The 23,739-nt window shown below is 41.5% G+C and overlaps 1 protein-coding gene across 3 annotated transcripts in view; it reads left to right on the top strand.

Annotated features, from left to right (window-relative positions):
* il16 (interleukin 16) overlaps nucleotides 1-21,801 on the top strand; it is a 51,105-nt gene extending 29,304 nt beyond the window's left edge. The window contains exons 16-26 of one of the 3 annotated variants that reach the window (XM_080034347.1): nucleotides 657-877; nucleotides 2,433-2,588; nucleotides 5,654-5,779; nucleotides 6,432-6,528; nucleotides 7,607-8,709; nucleotides 11,159-11,295; nucleotides 12,315-12,480; nucleotides 13,488-13,589; nucleotides 18,819-19,044; nucleotides 20,584-20,718; nucleotides 21,038-21,801. In XM_080034347.1, the coding sequence (XP_079890473.1) occupies nucleotides 657-877; nucleotides 2,433-2,588; nucleotides 5,654-5,779; nucleotides 6,432-6,528; nucleotides 7,607-8,709; nucleotides 11,159-11,295; nucleotides 12,315-12,480; nucleotides 13,488-13,589; nucleotides 18,819-19,044; nucleotides 20,584-20,718; nucleotides 21,038-21,213 (2,645 nt within the window). In that variant the 3' untranslated portion in view covers nucleotides 21,214-21,801. Of the gene's footprint in view, nucleotides 1-653; nucleotides 878-2,432; nucleotides 2,589-5,653; nucleotides 5,780-6,431; nucleotides 6,529-7,606; nucleotides 8,710-11,158; nucleotides 11,296-12,314; nucleotides 12,481-13,487; nucleotides 13,590-18,818; nucleotides 19,045-20,583; nucleotides 20,719-21,037 lie in introns of all 3 variants that reach the window. The other 2 variants (XM_080034348.1, XM_080034346.1) reach the window with 2 other exon arrangements.
* The last annotated feature ends 1,938 nt before the right edge of the window (nucleotides 21,802-23,739 follow it).

Below are 23,739 nucleotides of genomic sequence, written 5' to 3'. Positions count from 1 at the left end.
TCAACAACCACCAGTTGATTACTTACATTAAAAAACGTTTTTTCAATGTTATTACTTTTAAGGAAATGTTGGTTATTGTGTGTGGCTATTTCTAACTAATTACAGTATGTGTACATTTGCATCTCTTTAATAAAGACACATCTAGGTGTTGGATAAAGAGTTAGAATCTTAATTGAGTTCCTTGTGGGATTAATGAAGCAACTCTATTGCATAATTCCTCAGACCCTGCCTTGTAAATGCCCAACTCCTCGTGGCTAGAGATGGTGGGCACCGTATACGTCATACCAGCCTTTGCTAGTTTAACTGCTAACACCCTGCTGTCCGGTGTCGGGGATCCAACCAGCGACCTCATGGTTACTGGTCGGCCACCTTTCCTCTTGGCCATCTTACCAGCCACACACACCCATACATTAAGGTCATTGAGTTTAAAGGGATCTATAAATCCTGCAGCATCAATCAGAGCAATCACAGATTCTTAAGGAAATGTGTCTCTTGTTTTAAACATTATAATAACTTTATTTATTAGATTTTTTTTGTTGCATTTTTTGCTTAATTAGACAGTGTGGAGAGACATAGATGAAATGGGGTAGAGATGGGGGAATCACATGGAGAGAAGGACCCGGGTTGGATTGTCTCTTTCCTTGTGTCACCAGCAGGGCTGCGTAGGCTGGAGTCTTGCCCTCACAGCAGGCAGAGGAGTGAGCGCTGTGTGGAGAGCTGCAGTCAGCTGAGGCTCCATCCAAACCACAAGACTGTGACCCCAACCTGCAGTGACAACACCCCCAGCCACCAGCACCACTGCCTCCCCACACTCACCATGCACAACACACACCACCACCACCCATCGGCACGCGTCCACAGCCTAGACACACCCAGGGTAAGCAAGAAGCAATAAGCATACCATACCATACCATACCATACCAAACCACCCAGCATGTTGTACAGACAGGAGGTAGCCCCTCTATACACGGTACTGGTTGACTGATAAGGGGTTTTCAATGGCCAATGCTGAGATTTTGAGAGCAGGAAAGCCAATGGTTGATTTAGTAACAGGCAGAAATATATAAGCATTGTGCTTCTGCCTGTTCCTTCTCAAACTTATCCTTTTTGGTTCTTTGATATCATTTGATGCTTTATCTAGGTTTGTTTGTTATCTTTGTGTCATTTTTATTTTTTTCTTTAAAATATTGTTCATTGTTCAAGATAAATAAAAATCCAATCAAATCATGCCGATATCACGATATCATCTGATGAACATTACCTCAAATGCCATAAATCGGCCAACTGATCAATCGGTGCAAAATACAGTTTCTTAGATCAGTATTCCTGAAAAAGAGACTACTTTAAAGACACTACGAGTAACTTTTTCAGTTGGCGGCCCCTTTGGACAAAAGCGGTAGTATTTTTACGACGCCAGCTGTCGTAAAGCGGTTTTCTAGCGCGTGCGAGTGTCAAATTATAAGGGCGCAATATAGTGCATGTCCGTGTGTTGAAAGTGTGAGGGCACAGGCTCTTTTCAGCTCTGTGAGAGTGGTTAGTGACACAGCAACTAATGCCAGTCAGTGCCACACACACCTGATTGTAATGAGTTGATGCAGCAGCGTCACCTAGCTACTCTCTCTCACAGAGCTGAAAGATTACGTGTCCTCACAGAAAGCGAATGAACGAGAGACGGTAGTTTGTATGGATCACGATGAGGTAATGTGTTTAGGTTGTTGTAAATAATGACTATTTATGGTGAAGCAAAGTAAACTTTGTGTTAGCACCAACCGCTCATTCATTTAGGAGTAAACACTGCAGACTAGTTCACTCCCGTGAAATTGTTTACACGTTGCTTGTCAACACCCTCCTCCCCCCGTCTATTACTCTCCCTTTTAGCTTTTCTTCATTGCATTTTATTTATTTTCCTTTGATGGTTCAGCCCCGTTATCAGTCATTATGACGACAAACAACTGTCTCAAACAAGGCTCCTGCTCCCCTTCCCACACCTGGAGGGATAGGCTTCTCAAATTGCGTTGCTGTGGTACACTGAAATCTGCGAACAATACAGATAGTGACCATAGAGCCTGCCTACGCAAAAACTGAAAATCGGACTGGGTGTGCGACCAGATCAAATGTAGTAATAAACACTATATAAAAACGTCTTTCTTTGCACTGATGGTCTTGTTTGCTGTTAAAGGTAATTTATGACTATCAGAGGAAACATGAGGCTGTTTAAAATATATTTAAATGTTACTCGTAGTGGCTTTAAGTACAACACACATGTATTCTCACACATCTTCGGACTTTTTAAGAATTCTGATTTGAATGTGTCATACTGTTGACATGTCACTTCAATCCTTAATTAAAAAATTATGAGTGTATCCAAGCAATCCTCTTTCAATGTGCAGCAGAATGTCTCCACTCATCTTGTCATATTCCATGTTGTGTAGTCTCCAACAGAGACATGGTCAGACAACAGGCTGTCAGTGCCTGTGTATCCTGATGAAGACTATAACGTTCCATATAACTCTGCTGCTGCTGCTGCTGCTGCTGCCGCCAACCTGTCCAGTCAGCAGACCCTGGATCTGGCCTTCAGGGCCAACAAGGTACCACACACACACACACAATTCTCTCCAAATCCACATCCGTCCTCCCCATTGGCTCTCCTCTGCTCTCCTCAAATGATGCATCATACTGTAGATAAATGACATGGCAGGTGTTTGCATTATCAATTCAATACATTCAGGGATTGTATTCAGGTAAATGGGGGGTCTGGTGTAAAGGTTCAAAGAGATGGCAAGTGGGTACTTCACACAGAAAAAGACATTGAGAGAAAAGGTTCCAGTTTACTTGAGTCAAAAACAAAGCCGGGGCGAAAACCAGATAATCAGTCAGAGCGAGACATAATAATTGAAGCAGGGAAACAGGCAGTTTGCAAAAGACAAGGGGTTAACTAGGAGCGGAAACTAACAACCTGGCAGAGAAGGACTAGGCCACACCGCGTTCAGAGTAACAACCAGCATTTTATATCTTCCATTATTTAGTCAAACAGCCAATAGAGTTTTAGATACTGTCCTTCAAGCTTCACATTGTTAACAGATTTAACACAGCTCCTTGTGTGTGTGTGTGTGTGTGTGTGTGTGTGTGTGTGTGTGTGTGTGTGTGTGTGTGTGTGTGTGTGTGTGTGTGTGTGTGTGTGTGTGTGCGTGTGTGTCGTCCTTAAGCGTGAAGGTGGTACAGTCACAAACGATCCGCCTAATTGCCACTTATTGATGACAAAATGTCAGTAGCGTTGATATAATAGTAGTGGCCTTAACTGTGTGTGTGTGTGTGTGTGTGTCTGTGGATCTGCCTGCCTGCGTGTGTGTGTCTGTCTGTATGTCTGTGTGTGTGTCACTATGTATACAAATTATGCATTAATCTACATTTAAATAAGGCATTTAGATCCAGCACTCCACTGATGACAGTTATTTTCTGCATGACAACGGTAATTGGATAGTGGTTGATGCACTAGACATGACAGGCATAATACAAATATAATTATTTAAAGCTCTCGTCTATTTTGCGATTTTTTGTCTATTTTGCTTCCATAACATGTCTTCTTCATACTAGTATGAATAAAAGGTCCAACATGTACATTATGGTGTCTATTTGACTAAACCTTGTCTGTTTGCGTCTGTATATTTCTCCTATACAACCATCTTTGACGGCCATTATCTCAAAAAAATTTTTTTCAATACTCTGAACCAAAAATCTCATCTTCTAAAGCACTTACATCAACTAAACTTTCCCTAATCATTCTTAGCACTATTCCGAAGGTTATTACAGAAGGATTTGTTCAAATTATGTTAATTGTCTGATTTATAAGACATTTTGTTCATAAAAACAACCCGAAAACGTAGACACTTTCTACTTCCCTTCCCTGATGTCCTCTGCTTGGTCTGTTCAATATTTTTGTCATTATATTTTCTTGTTTCTTTGCTCGAGGATGTCTAGTCTAGAAGTCTTATTAAACCAGTGAAACACAGTGAATGTGTAACAGAGATATCCTAAGGCAAGTTATTTCTCTATTAACTCTTTACCTAGTTGCATGTGTGTCTGTGTCAAATACAAACGGGTGAATTTGCACGTCGTCATGTAGGGCTGCATGTGAGTTTTTTTTTCTAATTAGTTTTGAGCAGTTCATTTTGCATTGAAATAAGTCAGGTTTTCTCTTACAACACGGACAGACAGACAGACACACGTAAACATGCACACACACACACATACACACACTCATTCGCTCACACACACACACACACACACACACACACACACACACGTACATGTATGCATGTGAATTTGTTATTAGTTTTGAGCAATTAGCTTTTCATTGAGGAAAGTCGGGTCTAGAACTAGGGCGAAAGGAAATACTCTTATTGCACACCTGAGAGAGAGAGAGAGAGAGAGAGAGAGAGAGAGAGAGAGAGAGTGTGTCTGTGTGTTTACGTGTGTGTGTCTGTGTGTGTATGTGTGCATCTGTGTGTGTGTGTGTGTGTGTGTGTGTGTGTGTGTGTGGTCTGTGTGTGTTTACTAGTGTGTGTGTGTGTGTGTGTGTGTGTGTGTGTGTGTGTGCCTGTCTACGTGTGTTTACGTGTGTACCTACCAGTGTCTGTGTGTGTGTGTGTGTGTGGTCTGTGTGTGTTTACTAGTGTGTGTTTACTAGTGTGTGTGTGTGTGTGTGTGTGTGTGTGCCTGTCTACGTGTGTTTACGTGTGTACCTACCAGTGTCTGTGTGTGTGTGTGTGTGTGTGTGTGCGAACAAACGATGTAATTGAAATCCGGGGAGGCGTGACCAACAACATTGTCGAACTAAACCATTAGCTGTGCAGCAGTGCACGGTGCCAGACTGCAGTTTTACCTTCACATACACACACACACACACACACACACACACACACACACACACACACACACACACACACACACACACAATTGCACTCCACAATCTTCATGCTTGTTGAACTCACACTGACCCTGTGTTTCCAATCCCAATACTTCCCTTGCTATTTAGTATGGTAGAACAATATTTAAGATGTCCCAATACATGTGTTTAAATTGGGGCGACTGTGGCTCAGGTGGTAGAGTGGGTCGGCCACCTGTGTCATAGTTGTTGTGTCCTTGGGCAAGACACTTCACCCACCTTGCCTCGTGTGAATGTCGATAGTTAGCCTGCTGCTATCGGTGTGTGAATGTGTGTGTGAATGGTAACGTGGGAATGAAAACAGGTCTCCCTTGAAAAAGAGTCTCCGGTCTCAATCGGATTTACCTGTATAAATAAAGGTTAAACTAAAAAATGCAGCATGTTGAAAAATGCCCAGATGCCCAACTATCCAATGGTAGCTTTTAGTGAAATCAACGGCTTTTTTGGTGATTCTGACCCACAATCCACTGCACAGCGGAAGTTACGCCACATGGACTGAGCCTCCAAGTGAAAATAGTGGTCAATGTTAGTAGGTCTTATAAAGATTTCTGTTTATATTTTATTTCCTGTCACTCTGCTTGTTAGTGCCTCTTAATTTTCTGTGTTAGTTGTAAGTGTAGTGTGTGTAATGTCTGTGTGTTTGTGTGTGTGCGTGTGTGTGTGTGTGTGTGTGTGTGTGTGTGTGTGTGTGTGTGTGTGTGTGTGTAGTCCAGGCTGCGTCAGTCGTGCTGGCCTGTGGATGTGACTAGTGAGGAGGGTTATAACGCCGGCTCCAGCAGAGGATCACCTGTTACAGATGAAGGCCCAGAGCCCTCACCACACACCAGCTGTCAGGTACGCCACTCTACATACCGGTGGTAGGATGGCCTAGAGGAAAGGTGGCCGACCAGTAACCATGAGGACGCTGGTTCGATCCCCGGCACCGGACAGGAGGGTGTGAGTTGTAAAACTAGCAGAGGCTGGTATTACATCTACGGTGCCCACCATCTCTACCATTGTGTCCTTGAGGAAGACACTTATCCCAAAACTTTAAGTTAGCAGTCCCCTCCCTCATCCCTACATCACCATATTAATGCACTGCGGTCTTCAAGCAGCGAGTTATCTAGCATCATCTCAGATCCATAAGTGTGATAAAACATGATAAAAACCATCAAAACAGACATTGGGAAGGATTTTTACCTGCTCCGCCATTGTAGGCGCATACAAATTCACCTATCTGTCATTAAAAGGTAAAACATAAATGAAAGAACCAACCCTGCACAAGGTGGCACACGTCCTAACTTAACACCTGTCCATATAAGGCGTGTTGCTGGTTAGGTTGTGGGCCTGTTGTAGACTGAAGAGTGAAACTGTTAGAAAGCAGTAGCAGCAGTAGCAGTGATGTGGATGTATATCGGAGCGGAAGCAGCTAGTACATCATTGCACCTCTCTGTGGTTTGCTGCTCGAGAAGCTCATAGAGTTACCCAACACTTCCTGTTTGTGTAGCAGGAGGGAGAACGACTAAGAGGACAGTCACAGAGGAGCAAAGACCATTCCAATGCTCCAGACACTGCAGCCTGCATCCACAACACACCACACACAGGTAGGAGAGCAGTTGTAATACTTTACATTCATACACCTGAATGCAACTCCAGAACTAGCCCATCTATTCTGCAAGCTGAGCCCGCTGCTCTGTGTAACAGTATTGCAATGGAAAGTTACTGAGGTCTCACTTCCTGTTTGAGATCAGTCAATACAGTTCAGTCAGTATGCATTGATGTTTGTTTAACTGGGGCTGGAGCAAAGCTGATCATTTCACGCTTCAATCACAACCAGACTGTATAACTTTTGAATTATTCTTGTTTGATATGAATCTATGCTGATGACCAACGGTTTGTCTTACGTTTTTTTTTTTTTAAAGATATTTTTTTGGCATTTTTATGCTTTATTGATAGTGTAGAGACAGAGTTGAAATGGGGCAGAGAGGGGAGTGACATGCAGAGATAGACCGCGGGCTGGAATTGAACCCGGGTCTGCTGCTGGCCGAGGCCCATGGGGGGGGACGCCCTACCAATTGAGCTAAAGGCACCCCCAGTTTGTCTTAAGTTAAGGCGAGACACTGTAAGCCGAATCATTAAGTTTTTTTTGTCTATTTTTGCTTCCAAAACATGTTTTCTTTCACAGTAGTATAAATCAAAGGCTAAACATTTATATTTAGGTGATTATTTGACTAAACCTTGTCTGTTTGAATCTATCAATAATCATCTTGATCAATACTCTGAACCAAAAATATGAACTCTATGATGTATTTTGTTCATAAAACATGCTGGAAAATGCATTTTTTTAGACGTGTTTTTTGAATTATAAAATGACAAAAAAGGCTGTATCCAAAAGCTTTGGACACTAGTGTGTTGCAAAAATTCCATTTAACTCTGGCTTCATCCAACAACTGGATTCTCTGTTTTTAAAGAGATGTAGTCATGTATTTGTTAGATTTGCCAAATTTGCATATTTATTCAAACATTTCTGTTTAAATTGTAAATTCAAACAATAATTGTTTTAATGTAAGCATGTTGTTACAACTTAAAAGTTCTGCCAAGTTAAATACACGGTACTGTCTAATTTGATGAGTTTTTGTCCTAGAAATGTTTTAAACACATGACTTCCTGTTTTGTGGATAGGTGTTTCATCAGCTGTGCTTTGCTCAAAGCCAAAGAGAGGAGCTCTGAGGAGACAGCCTCGTATCCACCAACACACCCAGGAGCACCCTCAGGATCCCTGGGTTCGCCTTTCAGAAAGCTCCCCTGAAGAGATTCACCACGCTGCAGAGCGGCCACAGCCTATCCACGTACACAGAAAGCCTGCTCACATGAGTGACCAAGAGAACACCTCCGATCTCAATGGCACAGCCATGGAGGTGAATTATCCGTCTGACGTGACCTCTGAAAACACAGGTGAAACTCCTCTGGGACCAAAGAAGGCCCCCCCGGTGGCCCCCAAGCCTACATGGTTTCGCCAGAGTCTGAGGAAAATACACGATGAGCAGAAGAATCAAGCTAAACCTGCAGAGCAGAGGCCTGCTGTTCGCTTCAACAGAAGCTATGGAGGCAGATCTGCCACAACTGTAACCAAATTGTCCATCAAAGAAAAGATCCACTCATTTGAGACTTTTTCCAGCCCGGAGGGTCCAGAGAACGGGGGCAACAGAAGGCCTGTGGCCCCTTCCACCTCACTGCCTTTGATGGATAAGGAGTCCGCCAGTCCCTCTGCCCCACATGGAGGTTTTGAGCAGGGTAAAGAGGAACTCTTCAAAGAGATCCAGGAAAATCCATCTGCATCTGTTAGGGAGACAGACAACACCACTGTCTCTGCTACGCCCTCCATCATCACATCTGAAGATTGTAGTCAAACAGCCAAGTCCTTAGAAGATGAACCGCTCTCCATCCAGTCCTGCACAGACCTCCCACTGTCTGACACCATCAGCACTGATCTGGACCCAGGAATACATGATCATCACCCAGCTCCAGTCCATGATGACAGTAGTGTCCCACCAGCCAAACAGGACTATGAGCCAGAAAAAGTGGACCCAATCAGGTCCACAGAGTCCCAGGTACTTCCCACGACATCCAGGCAAACTGAAGGGGAGAGACTTCCAGAGGGGATCGAGGAGGACAGAGCACAGAGCCAAGGAAAACTTCTGAGCCTGACTCCATCAACAGACAGTCCCCATCTGAGAGGCCTAGAGGGAGAGAGTTTAGGGAAAATCCTCGCCTTCAGTAACCAGGTAATGAGTCATGTGAGGAGCTATGGAGCTATTTACTTTATTTGTCATTGGACAATTCTAATTTATAACAACAATGGTCTTATTTTAGAGTTCTGAATATCATGGATATCAGTTATAGATATTGTGCAGACCAAATAAATAAATTAAATATTACAGTAGTAAGGTTACATGGCTAGACTGCTGACACAAACCCCAACACGTCAAGAAACACAAGCAGCCAATCACAAAGATTTAAAGGTCACATATTATGCTAAATGCACTTTTTAAATGTGTTCTAACATATCCATGGGTCCACGGTGTGCCTAGAGACTGCCAAAATATTTAAAAAAAATAACAATCTCTCCTGTTCTCACTCTCCCCCTTTCTGAAACCCCCACCCCTCCCCCCCAATATACTCCAGTCAGAATTTTCCCCTTTTCTGACCTCACAAACTGGAAAGCCAGAAGCTTCCACTGTGCAGCCCACACCCCTATTTCTTATTGGTCCACGGCCCTGACAGACAGAGGGCGAGGCGTATCTGGCTTCGCTTCCGGACAGGGGGCGGGGGCAGCTCAAAGATTGTATATTTACGAGGGGAGCTGCAGCTCTTTTGAAAAAATAGGCCATTATGAGATTAGCTGAACATCAGCATAGTACAATAAATTATCTGAAAGTTTTTTTCAGCAAACAATTAAAGAAAAACGTATTAGGGACTACTAAGACCATATAATATGGTGTATAATAGAACCGAAAAGTGTATAATATGGGAGCTTTAACAACAATTCAACCAGATTATTTATACCACTTTATTTGGAGGAGAGGATACCTGAATTTTCTTCATATATTTGAACGATCAACTCTATTGCTGGAAACAATGGCACACCACTCCGGTAGCTATACTTTTGGATTTTTGAGCCATCCCAGACTAATATTGTGACTGATAACACAATAAATCTTTGGTTGTCTGTCCAAAATGTCCCCCGTGTATCGAGGAAATAAAACAACCCTCTCTCTTTTACTCCTTTTAGCCTGTGTTAAAAAAAACCAGTCAGATGTCTGTCTCCTTATGACATGATAAGAGGGGAAGCCAAACCCCCCCTCCCCATTATCAATCTAATTTAGTACTTCCTCCACCTGTGATAAACTCACCCCCAGATTACTGGCAGTTAGATTCAAACTGTTAGTTAGATTCAGGGCCAATCAGAGCAGACTGGGCTTTCTGGAAGGAGGGGCTTAAAGAGACCTTGGTTGCGTTCCGAATCGCATACTTTCTACTATATAGTATGTAGAAAAAAGATTTAGGATGTCCCGATTCTTGTGGACAGATTTAGGATGGTTAGAAGTACCCGGATGTCTTACTTCATGTGGCCAAGATTGTTAGTGTTGAAAACTGCATCCTATTTGGGTGATTCTGACCCACAATCCAGTGTGCACGTGAAGTGACGTCACATCGACGAAGCCTCCATATGAAAACAAACAGGGATGCAACGGATATAAAAGCAAGAGGCAAGATCAAGGCGCAATGTTATGATGAACTAAGAGAGTAAAAGTATGTCCCAATAGTATGCCTACTGCATCCTAACTAGATTGTTTTTATCGTCGGATGTAGTATGTAGAATAGAAAAAAGAAAGAGTATGCGATTCGGAACGCAACCAGAGGCTGAAAAGAAGAGATTCAGCCATGACACTGTGAGAAATATAAAAGTTTTTTTTGGACACCACACCATGAAAACAGTTTCTAGTAGAAACCCAAATTACGATTTTAAACCTGACAAATGAGCGTTATATGTGACCTAAGGTCTCTAAACTGTAGCCTATATATAAAGTATATAACATAACATAAGAATTCATTTGTCTTACTCATAGGTGTCTCTACCATTGGGCTTTGATTCCGACCTGTCTGAATATCTGAACATTCTTGACCAGTTATCAGTAGTTGATCTGAGGTTATTGATAACAGTCAGTAGCTATTATTAACATTGTCATCTTGAGATGACAATGTTAATAATAGCTACTGATAGAAATGAGAAGCAAAACTACGAAAAAACATCAGACTCAAAGTCAAAGGAAGACAGGTGAACACTATCAAAAGTCAAAGTCAAAATTCTTTTCTTGTCAGTTCTGATATATGCAAGACATAAATCAGAATCGAAATGGTGTTTATCTCTGGCCCACAGTGCAGTTAAAATGATAAAATAAAATAAAATATTTAAATAAGATACACATATACAATATTTACACAAGATACATTGTAAATACTAAGTAGTGCAAATGAATTTTCTGTGCAATATAAAACAGTATATGAAATAGAATAGAAAGTACAAAGTAGATAAGTTAAATTGAAATGTGCAATGTGATGAAAAATATTTACAATGTGCAATATGCAATCAACTGGATGTACATTTTTACACTATGATTTAAATCAAGTCATTTGTCATCTGTGTGTTAATCTATGTTGTTTTTCTCCCAGGTGTCCCAGGCCTTGATGCGTTCTCTGCCCATGGAGCCTCACCATGGTAACCCTCACCCATCACACCTGCAGGACTCCAGTGCAGAGGAATCTACAGAGGCCACCACAGACAGCACAGACAGAGGATTTTCTGTCAGGTAAGAATAGACACACACAGAAGGTTGGATAAACATGATTTCTTACGTTTTATCGTGGACTTATTTTACTCATCTCTTCATATGGAAGTGGGTTCAGGTTGAAAGAGGTACTTCCTGTTTTGTCAGAGAAGCAGTGGAGGGTTTTCATCAAGCCCCAACCTCAGCGATTTTTACCAGCATCCAATAAGGAAGTGACCACAACTGTAGTAACCCGGAAGTGCCACTGGGGGCTGTATGCAGAAGAGAGCCCGTTTCCATTGACTCCAATGTTAAACCTGCCGTTTTCACAGCATTATTAAACCTATTTCAGACCTGGATCAAAAAACCATTCTAGTCTGTATGTTTAGTTCATATCTCCATGACAACTCTGAGGGGGGTGAATTTTTTTGGACCACGCTAGTTTTTATTCTTTTGGAGGTTAAAATGTATTGGCGCGATCTCTTGAGTGACAGCTCTCCGCCCGTTGTCCCTCACTTTGCCTCGGAGGTATACGTCAGCTATCTCCCTCCCCCCGACGTGAGGCGGAGTAAAAATCTCACAAAATGGCGATGCGCACAAACCAGGATTATTGGATGCCGTGTGAATAACTGAGGTCAGCCCGGATGCTACATCCATATTATTTACTATCTATGGTTTTCATTGATGTATAATAACATCACATTCTACACATGCTGCCAGGCACAATGCTCTGAGATGTCTAGAGACATTAAACAACACAACTCAGTTCAGTTACTTTCCTCAGGCAGATGCTTCAAACAACAACAAAAAGAACTTACAAGAACTCTTTCATTCCCACTACAATACACACTATAAACTAGCCAAAATAGACAAGCTCTTTTTAATGCAGCTTTGCTTTACACCTGTCTGTTTTGTTGAACTGTTTGTGTGATTAAATTTTAGACTTCTGTTGCTGAGCTTCAAACTAAAAGCTACTTCCTGTCACTATGTTAGAGACAATACACTTTCTTGAATTGAATTGAAATACTCATCTCTAATGTGTTTCTGTGTGTAAAACCCAGCCTGGCCACACTGAGGGAGTGTACCATCGAGCGTGGGGAAGGGGGATCTCACAACAACTCAGCAGCAGCTTCTGCTGGCGCTCACTCAGTCATCTCAGCCATCCCTTCACAGGAAATACATCAGATGATCCAGGAAGTCAAAGCTTTGGATGAGGACACACTGAAGGTAGGCCTAATGCCTACCACACACTAGAGGACTCTTAAAAGACTTTAAAAAGACTAAAGACTGACAACATCTCACATCTAAAGACAATCAACTCACACGTGAAGACCTTGGTCATTAGTTTTTAGTCAAAGACTTGATTTAGCAAAGACAGGGGAAATCATATTGCAAGACCAGATTCCTTTTGAGATTATGATTATTTGCAATCCTGCTTCGGGGGAAAAAGTGATTCCAGTCAAATACAAATGTATTTTTTAGCTAGTAGGTGGACTCTTATCTTATGGCGCTTTTCCATACACATGTAGCTCCCTCGCTCTTCTATGGATGTATAGGATATGAAGAATCACAACTAGAATATGCCCACCCATATGGTACATATATCTGGTCTAGCCCGTGGACTAACAACTCAAGCAAGACTCTTGTGATTTCAGTCCAACATTGTAAATTTGTGTGCGATTGTCAAACCACTTGAGAAGCTGTTTGGTGTGAGGTCGGCATAATTTAGTAATTCAATTTTAGGGGAACTATTTACTATAATTTATGATACTGCAAACAGACCCTTACATAGATAGAAGATATTTTAGAAATACTGAGGTCATCAGTCCATTCCCAATTTAAATTAAATTTAGTAAAATGTTTGAATTATCAGATTTATTCATATACTGTATTCTATTTTGTTGTCAGGTGCAACATTTTGTAGGGTAATTTTTTTTTCCTGTTCATTTATTTTTTGTGTTGACCTACAAGTAGTAGGAGAATATATTTAGCCTTTTACTGAAATGTGCCTTTAAAACGTTCAGTGTGAGTTAGTGCTTTGTCATTGGTAGGGGAAATGTCTAATGGCTCAAGAATATATATAACATTTAATAAAAACAAAATGAAGTCTTTTCTTCATTTATGCTTGTCAATATTTGCCTGTGTCCTTTTTAGTAGTCTGAGTTCTCATATTTAACAATATAAAAAATGAATAAACTGCAGAATAATAATTCTGCCCCCTTTTTCCCCTACAGCAACTGTTGGACATCCATGTTGTGATTCTCCATAAAGAGGAGGGAGCTGGGCTGGGCTTCAGCATCGCCGGGGGGTCGGACTCAGAGAACAAAGCTACTACAGTAAGAAACTCTCACTATACACATTCACACTGATCACATGACTGACATAGGGGAGACCGGGGCTAGTATGCACACTTTTTACTCTAGTGAGAATCACCTAAACATCTTTCAATAGTCATTCCTACATAAAATTGAAGCTTAAGGTGTTGGCTTGAAATGCGTACCCCTCACTTTTTCTAACTTATTGTAATAAAGAAGAAATTAATCATCAAAGACACCTTTACACATTGAGACAACCAACCCCATCAAGGGGTCGGTTGACACACACTATAATGGGATATACACATAACTTAATGGGAATAATCTTAAAAAGAAGGCAAGAAAGCAGAACTAAATTTGAAAGTTTAATTGCATTGTCAAGTTGACAAATAGGCCTACATAACTTACTGTTTCTTCTTCTCCAACTGGGGTGGAGTGCACTGGGGTGCAGTAGCCTTGGCAGCTAGTCTAGTTTGGGATGCCCTGGGTTGTTTTGATTTTGTTGCCCTTTTTTCTTTTGCATGCTAGCTGCCTTTTACTGCTCTATTCTTTCCTTCTCTGGGGTGTCAGTGAGTATACAGCTGCAGCCTTTGGATAACATGTGAAAACCAACCCCCCCAAAAATGTGACGACCAACCCCAACTTGAATTTCTTGCTAGCATTAAGGCCAAAAACCATCTGACAACTAATTAGCTTGCTAACAACAATCTAAACTATAGCTTACCCTTCACACTTGTATAGGGTTACAAGTGTTTTTTATAAACCCATTGTGTAAAAGCCTAGAAGAAAAATACTGAGGAGCTAAATATTTTCAATTTGACATGAAAAACACAAACAGTCCTCTCTCAAATTCAGCAGTTTAACTCCAAGGAAGACTATGTAGGTGACCTCTGATCCCAATTCTGGATATTTACATACCAAAATTTAAATTTAACATACAGCGCCTTCTGGTTCCGAGATATAACGATTATAACCAACCCGTGTAACATATAACCCCGTTCTCCCCTACAGTATGTCCATGAGGTGGAGGGCTTCTCTTTAGTTACTGTCGCTAACTCCGACAAGCTGTCAGAGTCAGCATGGCACTCCCGTGGCTTATTAGCGTAGCTGGTTTTTGCTAACAACAGCATTACTTTAATTAATGGTTAATACAAGTATTTATTTACCTTGGGACAGACAAAGATGTGCCTGTAGATTTCTGTGGCTGTATCTGAAGCTATTAACTCTGATGGCCAGTGGATGGCAGTATGCCCTGTCTCCTGAAAGAGTGAGTTCATCAGAATGACACTATGGTATCTACCTGTGCAGATCGTTTTGGTTTCATTTGTTTTGAGATAGGCCTACGATATCAAAGATTTCTGCCTCCAGCCAAAAAGTTTGATGGATGGATGGATGGATGGATGGATGGATGGATGGATAGATAGAAAAAAGAAAAACTGACTGATTGTAAAAAATAATTTCACCTTTAATCTCATGTGTTCAGTAAAAGTCCAACAAGCCTGTGTGTTATAATTTGATGTGTAATACTTTAATTTAGATGGCATTGTGCTGTAGAACTCTACAAAACTGTTATTGACTTTGAGGAGAATGTACCTGCTTCTCAGAGTCAGCTTGTGCTAGAAAGCCTCTTACTTTGGATATGTTTTCGAAAAGACAAAAACTGTCCTGACATGACTTTCAAAGTTAAGACCAGTGTGCAGAGATGTTCCTGACTTACTCACTGTGCTCCACAGACAGCACAGGTGTGAAAACATGTCCTGTCTGTCTTCTTTAAAATACATGTAAGGTTTAAACATGTTAGTATGAATGAAAATGTACTAAAATCCAATTCACACTGTAGCAGAGGCATATTCTGCTGTCAGCTCAAAAGGGCTACTCCACCTACTGTCTAATATCAACAGAGACATCCTGGCCCGGAGGAGTCGCTCATCTCTATTTCCTCCCAAGTTCGATACCTGGCCACCAGAGGCTCCACCTCTGACCAGCATTTAAGCCCGAACGCGGCTCATCCAAATTGTCTTCATGCCAGTTTAACCCGCTTGCTGTTGGAGATGCTGGAGGATGTTTTTCCTTCAACAAAGAACCATCTTCACCTCAAAACAAAGGACACGTTTTTCTCAACTTTTTCCAGCTGGCCGCGGCGAAACTTTGATCAACGGACTTTGTGTGACGCTCTACCAGAGCGCAAGGGTAGGCTATACCTTTGTTTCCCATTCACTGACAAGTGAATTCACCTCAAGGAGCGAGCCAGGCGACCAGATTCCCTGTTTCATCTCCTCACGTCGACACCCTAACGGACGACCAGCTGACGACCCGTTCTCAGCTTATCCGCCTCCAACAAAGTAGCCTGCAGCTGCTTGATTCTTTTTCTGAACCAAGACACACAGTTCCGCTGATGTCTAAACAAGCAGAAAACACCGTCTCCTTTTAACTGGCGAGTTAAAGAGACAAAACACCGGACCCCCGGCACCTCCTCTGTGTTCGCATCGCGGCACCGGCCACCCGAGCCCCGCTCTCCGTTCACGAGGAAAGAGATTTGAGATCGCTCTCCAAGTAAGGTCTTTGGCTTAATATTCTGGGCAGATAGTTTAGATAGGCTAGGTAGGGGAGACCAGGTACAGTGTAACACTTTTTGCTATAAATCCAAAACTATTTAAACTAGAGTAACCAATTTGTTATATTATAAACTTCAATCTGTTAGCTACTGAAACTATGTATTTAAGTGGTTTTATGAAATCTGTAAAGGTTGCAAATTTAATTATAATACAGACTCTCTACTGTTACAACTGTCCCAGTATACAGGGACAGTTGTAACGCATGTCGGGGACAGTTGAAACATGTCTAAAATATTCAGAATTAATCAATCATATACTCAAAATGAAAGATATTGATCAGTCATATTATTGTGATTATTAATTTCTTGTTTTTAAGTAGGCCTAATCATTACCTTTTTTCTTATGCATGACAAAAAAGAAGCCATCAAATTACAATGCAAGAAATGTATTTAATGAGTAGATCATACATCCTCAAACATGAGATTGATTTAATAATTATAACACACAACCTCAAACATGAGATCAAGGCCAAGACTCACTACCTCAAACAGGTATATGATGAAGTTATTTAATTTTGTGTGTTAATTGTAACAAGGTGTTACAACTGTCCCAGTATCACCAACCATGTTTTCATCTCATGTGAGCTAGCTTGAATATTAGTTTGACACTTGTTAGCCATTTTTACTTTTAGCTTACAAAACAGTGATTCCAATAATACTTGTTTGGATTCATGGACATTTGATATAAGGACAGAATCCAAAAAAGTAGGCTACGTCTGAAAGAAAAGTAGATTTTTTTACCTCAAACAGACTTTTGTTAACTTCTTCTTGAAGTATCTGATGTGGCTCTCCTTTTGAATGAAAGGAGGGAAACTGACGGAGCACGAGCACAGTGAGTGTCATCTCTCTAGCTTGTTTCTGATTGTAGGAATTCAAGGTGTTACAACTGTACCGGGTCTCCCCTACTGCTTTTGAAGTGATCACTAAACTCTGTTTTACTTTGACTTGGAATGTTTGATTTGCTGTGCTGTTCATGATTTATTTTCTCTGCAGAGAAAAGTGTTTGTTTTATTTTTCCACTGCTGGAAATTACAGTTGTGCTTTTGTTTACATTAACCCGCTCATCCGAGCCCCGCTGGTTACATGTAATAGGCCTACTGTGTAGAGATGGGTTATAGCTTGTTGACGTGATCCAGCCATATCTGGGTGAACTCTATATTCCTACTCTCTTTCTTGTGCGCTCATGTGCTCGCTTTCTCTTTCTCTCTTTCTCTCACACACACTGTCACAAACGTTACACTCCCGTAGCCTTAACATAGGCTACATGAATGTTGGCTGTAATTGTAAAGTTAAAGATCGTGTGGAATTCAAGTCTCCCGCATTTCTGTTTATGATTTCTTCCTTGCGTCTCATTTGAGACGAGAAAATAAGAGTTTTGCACGTGACACTTCCCCACTGGTTAAAACCATAGACATTATAAATGTCTATGGTTGTGGTGTCTATGGTTAAAACCATCTCAAAGTCACGCTAGACTTCCAATCCCATGAGATTGTCCGCCATTTTGGTAGTTTTCCCAAACTCCTGACTTGTTTTTGTAGTCCATCATTCTGGTTCCCCTTTTTGCTGGCCCACACCCACACACCTCATCACACACTCACACATTGCATGTGCACACACACACACACACACACACACACACACACACACACACACACACACACACACACACACACACACACACACACACACACTGACATTTGTGTACAGGTATTTAACCTTTTTCTAGACGTTTCTTTTCTTTTATTGAGTTTTGACTGTTGTTAGGTAGAATTTCTCTGTGCTTGTATATTTGGATGATGTAACCCTAAATTCACTATTGTTAAAATAAACTTGCCTTTATATTGTAACTAGAAGTTTCTGTCATTTGTGTGAATATTTTAGGGTAAATCAGCCGCTGACACGTCAAGAATTCATTAACCTTCGGTAATTGTGGTCATATTATCAGATTTATAAGCTCAATAATAATTGATTTATTGTTAGATGTTATGGAATGATAATTTGACTAGGTTTGATTAATATTGATTTATTTAAATGGTAAATGGACTTGTATAGCGCTATATCTCCGTTTATCGCAGACCCAAAGCGCTTTACATTGTTTTTTTGTACACATTCACCCAGTCACACACACATTCATACAACGATAGCAGCAGCTACCACGCAGGGTAGGCTTAGCACTAGGGTGCTAAGCTAACTATCGGGAGCAATTCGGGGTTCAGTGTCTTGCCCAGGGACACTTCGACATGTGGCGGGGAGACGGGGGATCGAACCTCCGACCCTGCACACCAGAGGCGAACTCCCTACCCACTTCGCCACTGCCGCCCCACTTTAACTGATCACTAGATGAATCTGCATTTAAGACAAACCATTGAGACAAACTTGCACAACTAAATGATTAATGTATTGTTATATTCAGATTAATTAATAGCAAAATTAGTCTGAATGAGCCGTAAACACTACAACACTTACACAACCAAATAATGCGACTCGAGTCACATTACTTCTGCATAAATGCTCAATCGGACCCTGACTGGCATAAGCGCTGTGCACATACTCACTGCAGCTGTGTGTGTGTGTGTGTGTGTGTGTGTGTGTGTGTGTGTGTGTGTGTGTGTGTGCCTGGTTGTCTTTCCGTGCAGGTCCACAAAGTGTTTCCCAGTGGCCTAGCGGCTCAGGAGGGCACCATCCAGAGAACAGACGAGGTGTTGTCTATAAACGGACAGACCCTGCGCGGTGTCACACACGCTGATGCCACGGCCGCTCTGCGTCAAGCCCGCAGCCTCAAGCTAGCTGTGGTGGTCATCTGTAAGAGAGGAGGGGAGGAGGGAGGACAAGAGGGAGGAGAAGAGTCCAGCACTGCTGCAGGTCAGTAATATGCCTTAAAATGTACATCCAGTTGATTGCATATTGCACATTGTAAATATTTTTCATCACATTGCACATTTAATTTTAACTTATTATTTTTTTACTGTCTATTCTATTTTATATATACTGTTTTATATTGAACAGAAAATCCCTTTGCACTATTTTTTATGTTTATCTTGTTTATCTTATTTAACTCTATATTTTTACTGCACTGTGGGCCAGAGATAAACGCCATTTTGATTCTGATGTATGTCTTGCATATATCAGAACTGACAAGAAAAGACTTTGACTTTGATATACAAGCACTCAAAAGGGTGTTCAGTCCCAACTGTTTAAAGGTCCCATATTATGCTAATGTTCAGGTTCACAATTGTTATTTGGGTTTCTACTATAAACTGGTTTGATGGCCAAAAAACCCTTTATATTTCTCACAGTGTCTTTACTGAATCTCCTCTTTCCAGCCTTTCTGTCGGAAAAAGCTCCATTTTAGAACATGTCATGGCATACTAGGTGATTCTGGAGAACACTTTTTATCAAAATCAGTGAGTATCTCCTCACGAAAAAATGTCTGTGCAAATACACAGCCTAGGCTCTGTAAACTGGGATGTAAACAAAGGGGTCCGGGCCCTTTGTTTACATCCCAGTTTAGAGACTCTGTAATAACACCAGATATCTTTTCAGTGAACACACAGTATGGACAGGTAGCAGATTAATACGCTTGGTAATGAGGGGTGCCTGATGTCTATTACGATATCATAAGGGGAGAGAAATCGGACTTGGGTTTTTGAACAAAGGTGGTGGTGGATAAAAAGAGAGAGGGTTGCTTTTTCCTTATACTTTGGACATCTTTAGGCAGACCGGTGGACCCATATTAATGTTCAACCATAAACCATAAAAAGGGCCATTTTTCATATTAGGTGACCTTTAATTAATGCAGGGTTTTCAATTACTGCTGCCCTGTGGTTCAAAGAGGCATACAAGCTACAATAAGGGTGTACAGGCTACACTTCCTTGTTTGATTGCGTGTGCTATTTTTTTTATTTCCATGTACAGTATTTAACTTTATTTTGCATTATACTTTATATACTTTTGGTGCACCGTATCTCTACACTTGATATCTGCACTGTCCTTGCACTACTGTTGTGTTTATGTGTCTCATGTGTTGCTTCACTTCTGATTGTCTTATTCTATATTGCATTGTGTGAGAGGAACCTGGGACTTAAGAATTGAATTGCCAATGACTGCTGCTGTAATTGTTGTTCATAAGAAAATAAACTCTTGAATGGTGGGGACAGTTGCGAAATGGGTAGGGAGAGGTTCGATCCCCCGCCTACCCGCCACTTGTCGAAGTGTCCCTGGGCAAGACACTGAACCCCAAATTGCTCCTGATGGTACAGAGGGCGCCTTGCATGGCAGCTTCTACCATCGGTGTATGAGTGTGTGTATGAATTGGTGAATGTGGTGAGAAATGTAAAGCGCTTTGGGGCTGAGAAAATCCGCTAAAAAGCGCTATATAAGTCAAGTCCATTTACCATTTAGTTTCAGTGGAGGAGCAGGGAGCCATGCTGAGTGTGGACCTGGATAAAGGAGCTGGGGGAGTGGGCTTCACACTGGAGGGAGGGAAAGGCTCCATCCACGGAGACAGACCTTTAGTCATCAACAGGATCTTTACAGGTACACTTTAACTACTGCCATTATATACATTATATTAACAGGGAACTCATTGCCAATCGATATTAAAAATGTATGATTGTATTAACAATCACTAATCAACGATCAGGCTGTTTATTCATTGTTAACTGGAGACACTGTGTAGGTGAATAGGGTCAAATGTTTTAACCTATAGATATCAGCATGAAACTTTGCCAGTTGATTACTTACTTTCAAACTATTATATCTTGAAATTTCAGAAATGTTTGCAAAATTGGCAATATCTAACTTATTATCTCTGTCTGTCTGTCTATTTGTGTGTGTGTGTGTGTGTGTGTCTCAGGTGGAGCAGCAGAGCAGAGTGGTCTGCAGCATGGAGATGAGTTGCTGCAGGTGCAGGGCTCAGGTGTGCAGGACATGACTCGCTTTGAGGCGTGGACCATGATCAAGGCTTTACCAGAGGGAGCCGTCACCGTGGTGATCAGCAGGAGGCCGGCCGCTGTGGAGTGTCCACCTTAAAGACGCTGGTTCATAGATGAAATCCTGAATACATTTCCACAGGTGTTCGGAAAGCCATACTAACGTCCTCCCTCCTACATACTCAACATCTTTATACTACATACTGTCTACTTAAAGATTCCGGCCGTTTAGACGCTGTTTAGCATATTACCGCCCTCCACAGGTGAGATATAGAACTACATTTTGTGTTGAGCAGAAAATGCAGAATTGTACATAAAGAATTTTTTTTTAACTTCCTTGTCGTTTGAAAAGACGCAATGCATTGTGGGGCGGTTGAGTAGGAAAAGTATTCAATCGATCTATACCCAAAATCTTCCCGGGAGTTAGTACTCATCCGGGCATTTCTCGCCTACCCAAACTCGCATACACAACCGCCACATACTCAAATTTACGTCAATATGAGTAGGATGTTAGTATGGCTTTCCAAACACAGCCTATCAGTATTTCGGACCAAAGGTTACTAAGGGTCAGCACCCCCCCCCCCCCCAAGGTTTCTCACTTCCTCTCACTGGTACATAACACATGACTGTCTCAGTGAGGTCTGGGGATTGTCCTGCATACTGCTGCTTTGTTTACAGTTAAATGGAATGCCTGAATGTCAAAATAAAATAAAAATGTTTTGCACACAGAATAAATGACTTCTTAAATGTATAAATTGTCCACACAAATGGATGTCAACCAACACAATGGTGTTCAACAGGTAAAACAGTTCATCTTTATATCTCCAGCAAAACCAACACAGAACTAAGAAGAAATCCAAACAGCTCATGACAACTTTTCTCTCCTCTTCCTAGTTTGCATGCTATCCTATCTTTCACTCTCTCTCTCTCTCTCTCTCTCTCTGTCTCTCTCTCTCTCTCTCTCTCTCTCTCTCTCTCTCTCTCTCTCTCTCTCTCTCTCTCTCTCTGTATATATGTCCCTCTCCCTCTGTGTCTGTCTGTCCCGCTATGGTTGTGTCTCCCTGGTTCGAGGCCATGTGGCTCAGGTCCTAGCTATAACGCTTGTTTCAACATCGTCCTTCATCACGATTATTTTACGAAGGCCAGATGCTTTATGTTTTCTGGTTGTCCTTCCGTCCGGGCCATTCTTATGAATGCAATATCACCTGCACTCGTCGAGTGATTTTCTTTGCACACATGTCGACTCTGACTCAAGGATGAACTGATTAGATTGTGGAGGTTAAAGGTCAAGGTCACTGTGACCTCATGACTCCTGAAAGTTATAAATCAAGAAAGCTTGAGGGATTTTTGTCAAATTTGGCCCAAACCCACATCCTGCGTTCCAAATCGCATACTCTTTCTTTTTTCTATTCTACATACTACATACGACGATAAAAATAATTTCGTTAGGATGCAGTAGGCATACTATTTGGACATACTTTTGCTTATTTATTTCATCATAACATTTCGCCTTGATCTTGCGTCTTGCTTTTATATCCGTCTCATCCCTGTTTGTTTTCATATGGAGGCATCGTTGATGTGACTCCACTTCAGGTTCGCACTGGATTATGGGTCAGAATCGCCCAAATGGGATACTGTTTTCAACACTAAAAATCTTGGCTGGATGTAGTAAGCATCCGGGTCTTTCTAACCATCCTAAATCTGGCCACATGAATCGGGACATCCTAAATCTTTTTTCTACCACTAAATAGTAGAAAGTAGGCGATTCGGAAAGCAGGGTCACACTTTGATTAGAAGATGAATTGATGACATTTTTGGAGGTGAAAGGTCAATGTCACTGTGACTTCAAATCTTGTGAGCACAATATTTTAAGAATGCACTGAGGGAATGTTGCCAGATTTAACAAACTACCACTTGGACTTAAAGGTGAACTCATATGATTTTTGGAGGTCAAAGCATTACGACAACCTTACATTTTGTCAGGTTGCAGGGACCTTGTACCACATTGTAGCCTCTGAGGAGCTTTACCTTCATTAAAGCATTGCCTACCAACACCAGACCTTTACCGTTCAGCAATTGAATGCCTAGCGTACAATTGAACAGATATTTAGGTTTTAGGTTAGCATTAATATATATGGAGAAAAAACATATTTTTTCTGGCCCCCTCTGGAACAGTACAAGGCTGACTTCTGCTCCAGCAAAAATCTCCCCTAAACTCCTAAAGGCCCGGACACACCGGCCCGATAATCGCCGTCGTAGAGTCTGGAGGGGGCGGGGATACAAATCTGTTTGGTGTGTGCCGTGAAATCGGTCGTCGTAGATGTCGTCGGGCTTCGTTTGAGCCGATTGTTCAATGTTCATGTTTAATCGGCGGCGGGCAGTCTTTCAGTTGGAGCAATTTGATTTGTGGAGGGCTAGCGAATCAGTGAAGCCCGGAAGTGAGGCGGGTAGCACAAACAGCTAACAACAGTTCAGATTCAGATTCAGAAAACTTTAGTTTTAATGTGTTTATTTGTAAAAATAAAAAAATGTTTGCAAAAAAAAAAAAAACATCTATTAAAAAAAAAAAAAAAGACCGATATCATGTTGCATTTTGGTTGACCCTGTAGCCGTCACTACATGCTTA

Source organism: Ammodytes marinus, assembly GCF_949987685.1.
Source record: "Ammodytes marinus genome assembly, chromosome: 1".
Taxonomy (NCBI): Eukaryota; Metazoa; Chordata; class Actinopteri; order Uranoscopiformes; family Ammodytidae; genus Ammodytes; species Ammodytes marinus.
The sequence above is the reverse complement of the archived record's forward strand: the minus strand, read 5'-3'. Positions and strand labels throughout refer to the sequence as shown.